The sequence below is a fragment of the Tursiops truncatus genome, chromosome X (genome assembly GCF_011762595.2).
Source record: "Tursiops truncatus isolate mTurTru1 chromosome X, mTurTru1.mat.Y, whole genome shotgun sequence".
In the NCBI taxonomy this organism is placed as follows: Eukaryota; Metazoa; Chordata; class Mammalia; order Artiodactyla; family Delphinidae; genus Tursiops; species Tursiops truncatus.
In genome coordinates, this window is record NC_047055.1 from 50,485,154 (window position 1) to 50,499,417 (window position 14,264).

The 14,264-nt window shown below is 38.2% G+C and overlaps 1 protein-coding gene across 2 annotated transcripts in view; it reads right to left on the reverse strand.

Moving 5' to 3' along the window:
• Nucleotides 1-418: 418 nt before the first annotated feature.
• FAM133A (family with sequence similarity 133 member A) overlaps nucleotides 419-14,264 on the reverse strand; it is a 55,258-nt gene continuing 41,412 nt past the window's right edge. For both annotated transcript variants that reach the window (XM_019932227.3, XM_073799612.1), the window contains one exon: nucleotides 419-3,403. In XM_019932227.3, the coding sequence (XP_019787786.1) occupies nucleotides 2,551-3,300 (750 nt within the window). In that variant the 5' untranslated portion in view covers nucleotides 3,301-3,403 and the 3' untranslated portion in view covers nucleotides 419-2,550. The remainder of the gene's footprint in view (nucleotides 3,404-14,264) is intronic.

Consider the following 14,264-nt stretch of genomic DNA (forward strand, 5'->3'; position numbering starts at 1 on the left):
CATCGTCTATACTTACATCTAAAGAATAGCATCCCTGTTCTTTATTGAGTTCCCATGAGTGCTTTTAAAATTGCCTTCCTAAAACCTTTACTGGAAGATTGTTTTGGCCATAATCAGAGGAATAATGAAGTAATTTTACTTCCTAGACAGTCAGCATTGCTGATAAGTATGAAACATGCTAGACCACCCTCTTCTTCAGTCATTACATAAAAACCAATGTTATTTTATTAAATAACATTTACTTCTGCTATGGCATAAGTGATCACCTCTGAATCATTCTGCCGACTACACAAAGATGTGATAGAAAATATGTGAATTATTTTATGTAAATAATGAAACAGACATTCTAGAGTTCTATGTTACTATTTAGAGTAGGATAGGTGATTGCTGTGGTAATAAAAAAGACCCAAAATCTCAGTAGCTTAACACATAACAGTTTATTTCTCACACTCAGAACATTCACTGTAAGTGCATCAGCTCTCCAGGGCAGGTCCCTTACAAATAGCGACTTAGAGATACAGGTTGCATCCATCTTGTAGGTACACTATTTGGAGGACACTGCTTTCAGGTCCTCATGGCAGGTAAAGAGAGCTGGAGGGTCACGCAGGACTTTTTACTGCTCCAGTATTGAAACGACACATCACTTCTGTTTACAATCTCTCTGTAATCCCTCTGCTAGAAGTAATGGCATTGCCTAACTACAAGGGGCTGGGAAGTGAATGGGGGCACATAGATATTTGATAGCTGTTAATGTCTTTGCCACATTCTACAAATAATATAAGCTTTTTTTTCATATTTTAATGAAAAACAATTTTTGAAAAACTCTATATGGATAGAAAATATCTCTTAAATGCAATAGTTTTTATCAGCATATAGACATATATTTTAGGAAACAGCTAAAGTTATGAAGCTTCAATGTGACCTAACAAGGCATTACATTTATAATGGTCCAAGAATGTTACTGAGAGATTCCGGGGTATGCACTGCAAAAATTTGGGGACCCAGTATGTTATTTATCTACCAGATGTTTTCTATCTTTATAATAATTTTACTTGTGATTCAAGGGAGCTGACATGAAATCAGCTATTTAAAAAAATAGCTATTTATTCTCTCCTCATGCTAAAATACTTTGTACATATGACATTACAATTAGCACATCCTCTGTAACAGGTGCTTTTGTTAGACATCAATTTATAATTCATATTACTCTGATATAAAAAATGTAGAGTAAAAATAAATTTCAACTTATTTCAGCATAGTGGCAAATGTGATTCAACAACAAACACAAGGCAACGAACTCCAAATGTTAGTAAAATGTGAAACAGAAAGATTATAATCTCCTAAATTTAACTCCTATTTTAATTCAATATTAATGCTTAAGACAAGAAATTTTTAAACAGCATAGTTGCTAAGATTTTGGCAGTAGTTTTATGTAACAAGACATACAGCGTACTAAAGGTCTGGCACTCAACTTGCTTACAGTAAACCAGCTTCAATATGAAGGCATTAAATATTTTTTAAAAACCTTCTTTTTACATGCTAAATATTTTGGCAAGTGTGCAATTAAACACAGTCATGAAATTAAGATAGTAAGATTAAGAAATTACAAACTTGAAACTTGTATCCTAAGCATAAATCATATAAAAAAGAATTACTGGTTATATAGAATATCTCTGGATAATCAAAACTTAATAGTATATAGCATGCAAAATATTTCAGAATCTTTATTAATCAAAAAATACCAGGGTCTATTTAAAATTATTCCCCTCCAAAGGGTATCAAAGTTAATTCAAATCATGTAACACTCTAACACTAAATACTATTCAGTACTGTCAAAATGGAGGTAAATTTCATAAAACTGGGGCCTTACATATACTGTAAATTGCTGTCTTTCTTGTTCATGTGAAACAGCATACATTACTAAGTAATAAAAGAATGGCTGCTGCACTGGCAAAAATAGGATGTGTAAGGATCAAAGGCACACTATTCAGCTCGCCAAAGTGAGAGCAAACTCTTTTTCCCCCACAAACCCTTTCCCCATGTAAACAAAATTTCATTAAGGAGAAAAGAAAACTAAACTAAACTTTTCATCTTCAAAAGTAAGTATTTTGAGACAATGTTAAGTCCGTGCTTCAAAAATGTCAGCTATTGTCACCTGGATATTTCTGATTATATTTTAAAGATGTAGCCAAATTCGATACTTTTAACATTAGATCCACTGTTTGGTCAAAATTATTTACCATCTAAAACATTTTACTTTAATTCCAAACATTTTAACCACTAGTATAACAACACGGTTTTGCTCTCAGAAGAATTAGCCAGTGGAGGGAAGAACACACAAAAAAACCCAAAATCCTACATTTAAGCTGCAGGCAACAATTATGGCCCTTTCTGGCACAGTAGCATTTGACTGGCAACTCAAAGTCCAGGAATAATTCTACTAACACAGGGAAACTCATGCATTTTGGTAAATATGCCCTAACATTCACAGCTGAATTTCCTTTACACCTTGCTTTTTTCAATAGGGAAATCTTGCTTTTTTTCTTGATATTATCCGGACTTGTGACTTGAACCTGACTTCTTTTTCTTCTTCTTACTATGTTTTTTGTGCTGTTTCTTCTTCTTCTTCTTTGCTTTTTCCATTGCTTTTTCTCGCTCTTCACATCTTCTCTTCTTTTTTGCTTGTACCTCCTCTTCATAATCTGATTCTGATGAGGACTCTGATGATAAAGGTTTACCCTCAGGACAAGTCTTCTTTCTTTTTTTGCTGAGACTTCTAATATACTTTTCTTTGCCTGTTTCATCCTTTGATTTCTTTTTCTTTTTTACAGATTCTTTGCTCTCTGATTCAGATTCACATGTACAGCTTTCTGATGATTTGTATGAACGGTTCTTCTTTTTCTTTCTCTTTTTTCCTTGTTTCTTTTCCTCATCCTCAGAATCTGAAGAACTGCTTGAAGAATCAGAGCTTGATGTAGAAGAAGATGAAGACTGACAAGATTTCTTCTTTTTCTTTTTCTTTCTTTCTCTTTTTTTGGATGAGCTCTCATTTCCACTTAATAATTTCTCTCTGCTTTTTTCTAGTTCCTTCTTCCAATTCTCATTCATTTTTTCTTCAAATTCAGCTAATGCCTTGGAGCCTTTCTTTTTATTTTCTAATTGTTTCTTCACTTCTTCCCAGGTGGGCCTTGGTCGATTCAGATAATCTTGTATTGTGGGGCCTGCAGATTGAGATGGGCCCCTCCATCTGGCCATTGCTATAGGATTCATATAGGCCACCCGATTGTCCCGCTTCCCCATGGTGCCTGATGGTTCCCAGAGCCGACTCTCAGTTGCTAAAGAGAATAAAGATAGACATCCTCCTTAAATTCTTCATCTGCTAGTATACCAAGTGGGCTCCATTCTGTGAGAGAAGCAGATGGAATGATTACAAAACACCTTTAATATAAGACAAAGTAAGCACATAAGTTTAATTGGTCACTGTCTATCACATAGTACAGTAGAAAAATTTCCAAAATCTTAGACCTTGAGAAAAAAGAATATACACACAAGATTTTTGCATGTTTTAGATGTTGTGGTATGAATATAACATAAAGTGTTTTTTATATCTCATGTAAGGTTCTGTTATCTAAATTTTTTTAATAACTATTTCCTTTTATATTGTATGATAATTACCTTTTTTTTTCTTTCTTTCTGCCTTATATGGTATAAAGAGAGAGAGGAATTTCTATAGCTAAATTCTATACCAGGCAGACCTTCTCCATTTTAGTAGAGTGCAGCACAATCCACTCTACTCTTTGATAGAAACCTAGGAGTCATACCTGAAAAATCCTTCTCCCTCAATTATCACATCCAATTCATACTAAATCCTGCTGTTTAAACCCCCACAACAATAGGTCTCATGTCCATTCACTTTTCTCCAAATATATTGTCATCAACATAGTCCAGGTACTGTCATTTTTCATTTGGACTATTAATCTCTAGTATCTATTGTTTATTATGTGCCAGGGACCGCTTAGTGTTGTGCAGTGGATTATCTCGTTCAGCCTCCAGACTAACCCTACGAAGTTGATCCTATTATTATCCCTGTTACACAGATGAAGAAACTGAGGCTTAGAGAATTTGAGTAATGAGTACTTGCATAAAGTAACATAAAAAATGGCAAATGGCAAAACCAGGATTTAAATCAAGGCAGCCTGTCGCCAAACCCTGCACACCTAACACAACATTATATTGCCTCCTTATATCAACCTCTTATTTATTTATTTATTTATTTATTTATGGCTGTGTTGGGTCTTCGTTGCTGTGCGCAGGCTTTCTCTAGTTGCGGAGAGTGAGGGCTACTCATCGCTGCAGTGTGCGGGCTTCTCATTGCGGTGGCTTCTCTTCTTGCACAGCATAGGCTCTATGTGTGTGGGCTTCAGTAGTTGTGGCTTGCGGGCTCTAGAGCGCAGGCTCAGTAGTTGTGGTGCATGGGCTTAGTTGCTCTGCGGCATGTGGGATCTTCCCGGACCAGGGATCGAACCTGTGTCCCCTGCATTGGCAGGCGGATTCTTAACCACTGAGCCACCAGAGAAGTCCCTCAACCTCTTAATTGACAGCCCTATATTTACTCTTACTCTCTTCCATTCCAGTCCCACACTGAAATCAGAAGGATCTTAAAATACTCCAATGGCTTTACATTTTAATGAGAATTAGATCCACACTCCTATAAAGATCCTGCATGATCTGTCTTGCTTATCGCTCTTACACTTCATTGAGAGTTATTCACTTCTTTTCTTAATTCTATCTTTTCCAATCTTCTCTTGGTTTCTGGAACATGTTAAGCTCCAAGCTTAGCCACCATGGCCAGTTCCACCTCATCTTCATGCCTCAGTTTAGAGGTCAATTCCTCAGAAAGGAAATTATTAGGTGGAACTATATAAAATCACCAATTATACAGAAAAAAAGTCAAATACCAGTAATTTCACATGGCTCAACCTTATATTATGTTGCCTCTGTATCTATCCCTTATAGTCATTATTCTGCATCACAGTTCCTTGTTTCTTTTATTCGTAGCACTTAGAAAATTGAGGATTATTTTTTTTATTTGACTATTTGGATGTCTGTGTTTGTGTGTGTGTGTGTATGCATGTGTGTATTCATTGCTAAATATAAGGCTAAGAAGGGTAAAGGTCATGTTTGATCTGTCTTATCACCATGGTGTTCCCAGTACCTAACATGGCATCAGGCCCACACTAAGTACTCAATAAATATTTGCTCAATAATAAACAAACTAATGAATGGATTGATGCAGGGGTAACTCTGTGAGAGAGGGGCATTCACAGAAGCCTCCTGTAGTTGGTGATGTCAGTATAGGATTTTGAAGGATAAATAGGAGTTCACCTGGGAAATGAGGAAATGACAGACATTCCCCAGGCAGAAGAAACAATATGTGAAAAAACAGAGAAATCTGAAAGAGCACCATGTATTTAGTGTTGATGGAGCCTAAAGTGCAAGAGGGTAGCAGCAGGAGGTAAGGCTGCATAGGAAGTAAATAGCCTGATCCTAGAGCCTTTCTTAGGTTATTTTAACATCTTGGATTTTGTCCTATACTTGTTAGGAAGCTAGCAAAGTCTGAAGAGAAAGATAATCAGACATATCACAGATTTTTCTGTCAGTCTCCATCTTGACTTTGACCCTTTAAGTCACCCTAACATACCTACCCATCATAAGCTCAACGCCACAGATTTTACGGTGACTCTTGGTAATAGTTTCTTGGGTTTGATTTGTTGTGTTATCTTATTCTCCTTCCTCTTCAGTTCTGCCCAGCTCCTCTTAGGTATTTTTGTCATTTTCATTCTTACTGCTACCCTAAAGGTTGTCAAATATCATTGTTTCCCAGACTTGATCATCAAAAGCCCTTAATGACTTTATTTAATATTCAACTTGCTGGTTGTTTCTGCTACTGCACACTTAGAATAGCATAATCCATTCTAATTACAGTTCCTTGAGACCTAGTCCTGACATCATCTAGAAAGAGAGGCAAAGACCAATTCACAAAGGATTTGGATGCGATGCTGAGGTTGGGATTTATTCTATGGGACTTACAGTGAAGCTAATGGGGAGGTGTGGACTATTTTAAGCCAGAGAGTGATTTGGTCACACTTGAGTGCTTAAGAGACAATTTCTTACCAGCTGAAGACAATGAGATTCATTCAAGTATTCATACAGATATAAAATGAGTCTGAACTAAAAATAGTGGTATAATGAATGAAAAGAGGGGGAAATACAAGAGACATGTTTAGGAGATGCTACTAAAATTAACGATCAGTGAGATACAAAGGGTGAGGAAGATAAAGGAATCTAGGCTAAAGTTCTGGCTTGTGAGACAAGATACAAGGCAATGCCAGTGACTGGGTAATATAGGAAACGGCATAGACTTTGAGAAAAGGTCTGGGCTCAGTATTGGATTCATAAAGTTTGAAATATGTGAGTGAATCCACATGTAGGAAATTGGATGTATGGGTGTTAGCATTCTGGAATGTGACCTGAGTTAGAGATATAGGATTGGCAGTCACTGAGTGATGGCTAAAGTCATGAGAGAAAATTAAATCACCTTGGGGAAGATTTCAAATGAAAAAAGGTTTGAGCACTGGATCCAATTTAATAACAACACACAAGGGGCTGGCAGAGAAAGTAAAGCTTCAGAAAATTAGCCAGAGTGGTAAGAGCTAGACCAGTATCAGAAAATAAAGTTAGAGTCACAGAAACACAGTGGGGAGAGTAAAGTTTCAAGGTGAGGGCAATAATCCTCAAAGGACTATGGTCATGAATTTCATGTGAACAACTTTTAAACATTAAAATTTGAGGAAAAATCCTAAATATCCATCAATAAAAAACAAGTTATATCAATTATAGTATACGTATACAATGGAATACTACATCCACAACATACTGTTGAGTGAAAAGTTCACCAAATGTAAACATTTGTTATCTCTGCATGTGGAGAGGCATTATTTCCTTTTGTAAGTTTCCCTATACTATTTATATTTTTTACAATGAGCAGGTATTATCTTTAACTTTAAAAAATCCAGAATAGGGCTTCCCTGGTGGTGCAGTGGTTGAGAGTCCGCCTGCCGATGCAGGGGACACAGGTTCGTGCCCCAGTCCGGGAAGACCCCACATGCCACGGAGCGGCTGGGCCCGTGAGCCATGGCCACTGAGCCTGCATGTCCAGAGCCTGTGCTCCGTGGCGGGAGAGGCCACAACAGTGAGAAGCCTGCGTACTGCAAAAAAAAAAAAAAAAAAAATCCAGAATAAAAGGTGTTATGGACAACAATATTAAATGCAACAGATAGGTCAAGTAAGATAAAATCTGAAAATGTCTATTATATTTGGCTATAAAGAAATCATTAGTAACCATTGCTAATGCAATTTCAATTAATTAGGGCAGAAGCCAGATGACAGTGGGTTAAAGACTAAATGGGAGGTGAGAAAGTAGGGACATAGGGTACATAGACTCACTTGAGAAGGAAAGTAAAGTGATAAGAGGGCAACTATAATGAGGGATGAAGAATTTTAAAAAAATGATTTTTTACTGTTGTTTGTTTTTATCAAAGAAGAAACTTGAACATGTTCAGAGGGTGACAAGGTAAAATAGAAAGACTTTTAAGAAGACAGGAAAGAGGGAGGAGCTTCAAATGGTGGAAGAGTAAGACACGGAGATCACCTTCCTCCCCACAGATACACCAGAAGTACATCTACAGGTGGAACAACTCCTACAGAACACCTACTGAACGCTGGCAGAAGACGGCAGACCACCCAAAAGGCAAGAAACTCCCCACGTACCTGGGTAGGGCAAAAAAAAAAAAAAAAAGAAAGAAAAAACACACACAAAAGAATAGGGACGGGACCTGCACCAGTGGGAGGGAGCTGTGAAGGAGGAAAGGTTTCCACACATTAGGAAGCCCTTTCGCGGGCAGAGACTGCGGGTGGCGGAGGGGGGAAGCTTCAGAGCCACGGAGGAGAGTGCAGCCACAGGGGTGCGGAGGGCAAAGCGGAGAGATTCCCTCACAGAGGATTGGTGCCGACCGGCACTCACCAGCCTGAGAGGCTTGTCTGCTCACCCGCCAGGGCAGGCGGGGCTGGGAGCTGAGGCTTGGGCTTCGGTCGGAGTGCAGGGAGAGGACTGGGGTTGGCGGCGTGAACACAGCCTGCAGGGGGTTAGTGCACCACGGCTAGCCAGGAGGGAGTCCGGGAAAAGATCTGGAGCAGCCGAAGAGACAAGAGACTTTTTCTTGCCTCTTTGTTTCCTGGTGAACGAGGAGAGGGGATTAAGAGCGCCGCTTACAGGAGCTCCAGAGACGGGCGCGAGACGCGGCTATCAGTGCAGACCTCAGAGACGGGCATGAGACACTAAGGCTGCTGCTGCCGCCACCAAGAAGCTTGGGTGTGAGCACAGGTCACTCTCCACACCTCCCCTCCCAGGAGCCTGTGCAGCCCGCCACTGCCATGGTCCCGTGATCCAGGGACAACTTCCCAGGAGAATGCACGGTGTGCCTCAGGCTGGTGCAACGTCATGCTGGCCTCTGCTGCTGCAGGCTCGCCCCGCATCTGTACCCCTCCTTCCCCCCCGGCCTGACAGAGACAGAGACCCCGAATCAGCGGCTCCTTTAAGCCCGGCCTGTCTGAGTGAAGAACAGATGCCCTCAGGTGACCTACACACAGAAGTGGATCCAAATCCAAAGCTGAACACTGGGAGCTGTGCGAACAAAGAAGAGAAAGGGAAATTTCTCCCAGCAGCCTCAGGAGCAGCGGATTAAAGTTCCACAATCAACTTGATGTACCCTGCATCTGTGGAATACCTGAATAGACAACAAATCATCCCAAATTAAGGAGGTGGACTTTGGGAGCAAAGATATATATATATTTTTTTCCATTTTCTCTATTTGTGAGTGTGTATGTGAATGCTGCTCTGTGTGATTTTGTCTGTACAGCATTGCTTTTACCATTTGTCCTAGGGTTCTGTCTGTCCATTTTTTAAATTATTACTTAAAAAATTGTTTTCTTAATAATTATTTTTTAACTGTTATTTTAATAACCTTTAAATTTTATTTTATTTTATTTTATTTTATCTTCTTTCTTTCTTTTCTTTCTCCCTTTTATTCTGAGCCATGTGGAGGACAGGCTCTTGGTGCTCCAGCCAGGTGTCAGGGCTGTGCCACTGAGGTGGGAGAGCCAAGTTCAGGACACTGGTCCAGAAAAGACCTCCCAGCTCCACGAAATATCAAAAGGTGAAAATCTCCCAGAGATCTCCATCTCAACACCAAGACCCAGCTTCACCCAAAGACCAGCAAGCTACAGTGCTGGAAATGCTATGCCAAACAACTAGAAAGACAGGAACAAAAACCCATCCATTAGCAGAGAGGGTGCCTGAAATCATAGTAAGGCCACAGACACCCCAAAACACACCACCAGAAGTGGACCTGCCCACTAGAAAGACAAGATCCAGCCTCATCCACCAGAACACAGGCACTAGTCCGCTCCACCAGGAACTCTACACAACCTACTGAACCAACCTTAGCCACTGGGGACAGGCACCAAAAACAACGAGAACTATGAACATGCAGCCTGCGAAAAGGAGACCTCAAACACAGTAAGTTAAGCAAAATGAGAAGACAAAGAAACACACAGCAGATGAAGGAGCAAGGCAAAAACCCACCAGACCTAACAAATGAAGAGGAAATAGGCAGTATACCTGAAAACCAATTCAGAGTAATGATAGTAAAGATGATCCAAAATCTTGGAAATAGAATGGAGAAAATACAAGAAAAGGTTAACAAGGACCTAGAAGAACTAAAGAGCAAACAAACAGTGATGAACAACACAATATATGAAATTAAAAGTTCTCTAGAAGGGATCAATAGCAGAATAACTGAGGCAGAAGAAGGGATAAGTGACCTGGAAGATAAAATAGAGGAAAGCACTACTGCAGAGCAGAATAAAGAAAAATGAAAGAAAAGAATTGAGGACAGTCTCAGAGACTTCTGGGACAATATTAAATGCACCAACATTCGAATTATAGGGGTCCCAGAAGAAGAAGAGAAAAAGAAAGGGACTGAGAAAATATTTGAAGAGATTATAATTGAAAACTTCCCTAATATGGGAAAGGAAATAGTAAATCAAGTCCAGGAAACACACAGAGTCCCATAGAGGATAAATCCAAGGAGAGATACGCCAAGACACATATTAACCAAAGTATCAAAAATTAAATACAAAGAACAAATATTAAAAGCAGCAAGGGAAAAACAACAAATAACACACAAGGGAATCCCCATAAAGTTAAAAGCTGATCCTTCAGCATAAATTCTGCAAGCCAGAAGGGAGTGGCTGGATATATTTAAAGTGATGAAGGAGAAAAATCTACAAGCAAGATTACTCTACCCAGCAAGAATCTCATTCAGATTCAACAGAGAAATTAAAACTTTTACAGACAAATAAAAGCTAAGAGAATTCAGCACCACCAAACCAGCTTTACAACAAATGCTAAAAAAACTTCTCTAGGCAGGAAACACAAGAGAAGGAAAAGACCTACAATAATAAACCAAAAACAATTGAGAAAATGGGAATAGGAACATACATATTGATAATTACCTTAAATGTAAATGGATTAAATGCTCCACCAAAAAGACATAGACTGCCTGAATGGATACAAAAACAAGACCCATATATATGCTGTCTACAAGAGACCCACTTCAGACCTAGGGACACATACAGACTGAAAGTGAGGGGATGGAAAAAGATATTCCATGCAAATGGAAATCAAAAGAAAGCTGGAGTAGCAATTCTCATATCAGACAAAATAGACTTTAAAACAAAGACTATTACAAGAGACAAAGAAGGACACTACATAAAGATCAAGGGATCAGTCCAAGAAGAAGATATAACAATTGTAAATATTTATGCAGCCAACATAGGAGCACCTCAATATATAAGGCAGATGCTAACAGCCATAAAAGAGGAAATTGACAGTAACACAATCATAGCAGGGGACTTTAACACCCCCCTTTCACCAATGGACAACTCATCAAAAATGAAAATAAATAAGGAACACAATCTTTAAAAGATACATTAAACAAGATGGACTTAATTGATATTTATAGGACGTTCCATAAAAAAACAACAGAATACACATTCTTCTCAAGTCTTCATGGAACATTCTCCAGGATAGATCATATCTTGGGTCACAAGTCAAGCCTTGGTAAATTTAGGAAAATTGAAATCATATCAAGTATCTTTTCTGACCACAATGCTATGAGACTAGATATCAATTACAGGAAAAAATCTGTAAGAAATTCAAACACATAGAGTCTAAACAACACACTACTTAACAACGAAGATGTCACTGAAGAAATCAAAGAGGAAATCAAAAAATATCTAGAAACAAATGACAATGAAAACACGGTGACCAAAAACCTATGGGATGCAGCAAAAGCAGTTTTAAGAGGGAAGTTTATAGCAATACAATCCTACCTTAAGGAACAAGAAACATCTCAAATAAACAACCTAACCTTACACCTAAAGTAATTAGAGAAAGAAGAACAAAAAAAACCCCAGAGTTAGCAGAAGGAAAGGAATCATAAAGATCAGATCAGAAATAATTGAAAAAGAAATGAAGAAAACAATAGCAAAGATCAATAAAATTAAAAGCTGGTTCTTTGAGAAGATAAAATTGATAAACCATTTGCCAGACTTATCAAGAAAAAAAGGGAGTCGACTCAAATCAATAGAATTAGAAATGAAAAAGGAGAAGTAAAAACTGACACTGCAGAAATACAAAGGATCACAAGAGATTACTACAAGCAGCTATATGCCAATAAAATGGACAACCTGGAAGAAATGGACAAATTCTTTGAAAAACACAACCTTCTGAGACTGAACCAGGAAGAAATAGACAATATAAGCAGACCAATCACAAGCACTGAAATTGAAACTGTGATTAACAATCTTCCAACAAACAAAAGCTCAGGACCAAATGGCTTCACAGGCAAATCTATCAAACATAGAGAAGAGCTAACACCTATCCTTCTCAAACTCTTCCAAAATTTGGCAGAGAGAGGAACACTCCCAAACTCATTCTGCAAGGCCACCATCACTCTGATACCAAAACCAAAGAGGTCACAAAGGAAGAAAACTACAGGCCAATATCACTGATGAACACAGATGCAAAAATCCTCAACAAAACACTAGCAAACGGAATCCAACAGCACGTAAAGGGATCATATGCTATGATCAAGTGGGGTTTATCACAGGAATGCAAGGATTCTTCAATATATGCAAATCAATCAATGTGATATACCATATTAACAAATTGAAGGAGAAAAACCATACGATCATCTCAATAGATGCAGAGAAAGCTTTCAACAAAACTCAACACCAATTTATGATAAAAACCTCCAGAAAGTAGGCCTAGAGGGAACTGTCCTCAACATAATAAAGGCCATATATGACAAACCCACAGCCAACATCGTCCTCAATGATCAAAAACTGAAACCATTTCCACTAAGATCAGGAACAAGTCAAGGTTGCCCACTCTCACCACTATTATTCAACATAGTTTTGGAAGTTTTAGCCACAGCAAGCAGAGAAGAAAAAGAAATAAAAGGAATCTAAATTGGAAAAGAAGATGTAAAGCTGTTACTGTTTGCAGATGACATGATTCTATACATAGAGAATCCTAAAGATGCGACCAGAAAACTACTAGAGCTAATGAATGAATTTGGTAAAGTAGCAGGATACAAAATTAATGCACAGAAATCTCTTGCATTCCTATACACTAATGATGAAAATCTGAAAGTGAAATTAAGAAAACACTTCCATTTACCATTGCAACGAAAAGAACAAAATATCTAGGAATAAACCTTCCTTAGGAGCCAAAGGCTCTGTATACAGAAAATTATAATACACTGATGAAAGATATTAAAGACGATACAAATAGATGGAGAGAGATACCGTGTTCTTGGATTGGAAGAATCAACATTGTGAAAATGACTATACTACCCAAAGCAATCTACAGATTCAATGCAATCCCTATCAAATTACCACTGACATTTTTCACAGAACTAGAACAAATATTTCACAATTTGTATGGAAACACAAAAGACCCCGAATAGCCAAAGCAATCTTGAGAAAGAAATACGGAGTTGGAGGAATCAGGCTCCCTGACTTCACACTACACTACAAAGCTACAGTAATCAACACAGTATTGTACTGACACAAAAACAGAAATATAGATCAATGCAACAGGATAGAAAGCCCAGGGATAAAGCCCCACACCTATGGTCACCTTATCTTTGATAAAGGAGGCAAGAATATACAGTGAAGAAATGACAGCCTCTTCAATATGTGGTGCTGGGAAAACTGGACAGCTACATGTAAAAGAATGAAATTAGAATACTCCCTGATACCATACACAAAAATAAACTCAAAATGGATTAAAGACCTAAATATAAGGCCAGACACTATCAAACTCTTAGAGGAAAACATAGGCAGAACACTCTATGACATAAATCACAGCAAGATCCTTTTTGACCCACCTCCTAGAGAAATGGAAATAAAAACAAAAATAAACAAATGGGACCTAATGAAACTTCTAAGCTTTAGCACAGCAAAGGAAACCATAAACAAGATGAAAAGACAACCTTCAGAATGGGAGAAAATATTTGCAAATGAAGCATCTGACAAAGGATTAATCTCCAAAACATACAAGCAACTCATGCAGCTCAATATCAAAAAAAACAACCAACCTAATCCAAAAGTGGGCAGAAGACCTAAATAGACATTTCTCCACAGAAGATATACAGATTGCCAACAAATACATGAAAGAATGCTCAGCATGATTAATTATTAGAGAAATGCAAATCAAAACTACAATGAGATATCATCTCACAGCGGTCAGAATGGCCATCATCAAAAAATCTACAAACAATAAATGCTGGAGAGGGTGTGGTGAAAAGGGAACTTTCTTGCACTGTTGGTGGGAATGTAAATTGATACAGCCACTATGGAGAACAGTATGGAGGTTCCTTAAAAAACTACAAATAGAACTACCATATGACCCAGCAATCCCACTACTGGGCATATACCCTGAGAAAACCATAATTCAAAGAGTCATGTACCAAAATGTTCACTGCAGCTCTATTTATAATAGTCAGGACATGGAACCAACTGAAGTGTCCATCAACAGATAAATGGATGAAGAAGATGTGCCACATATATATAAT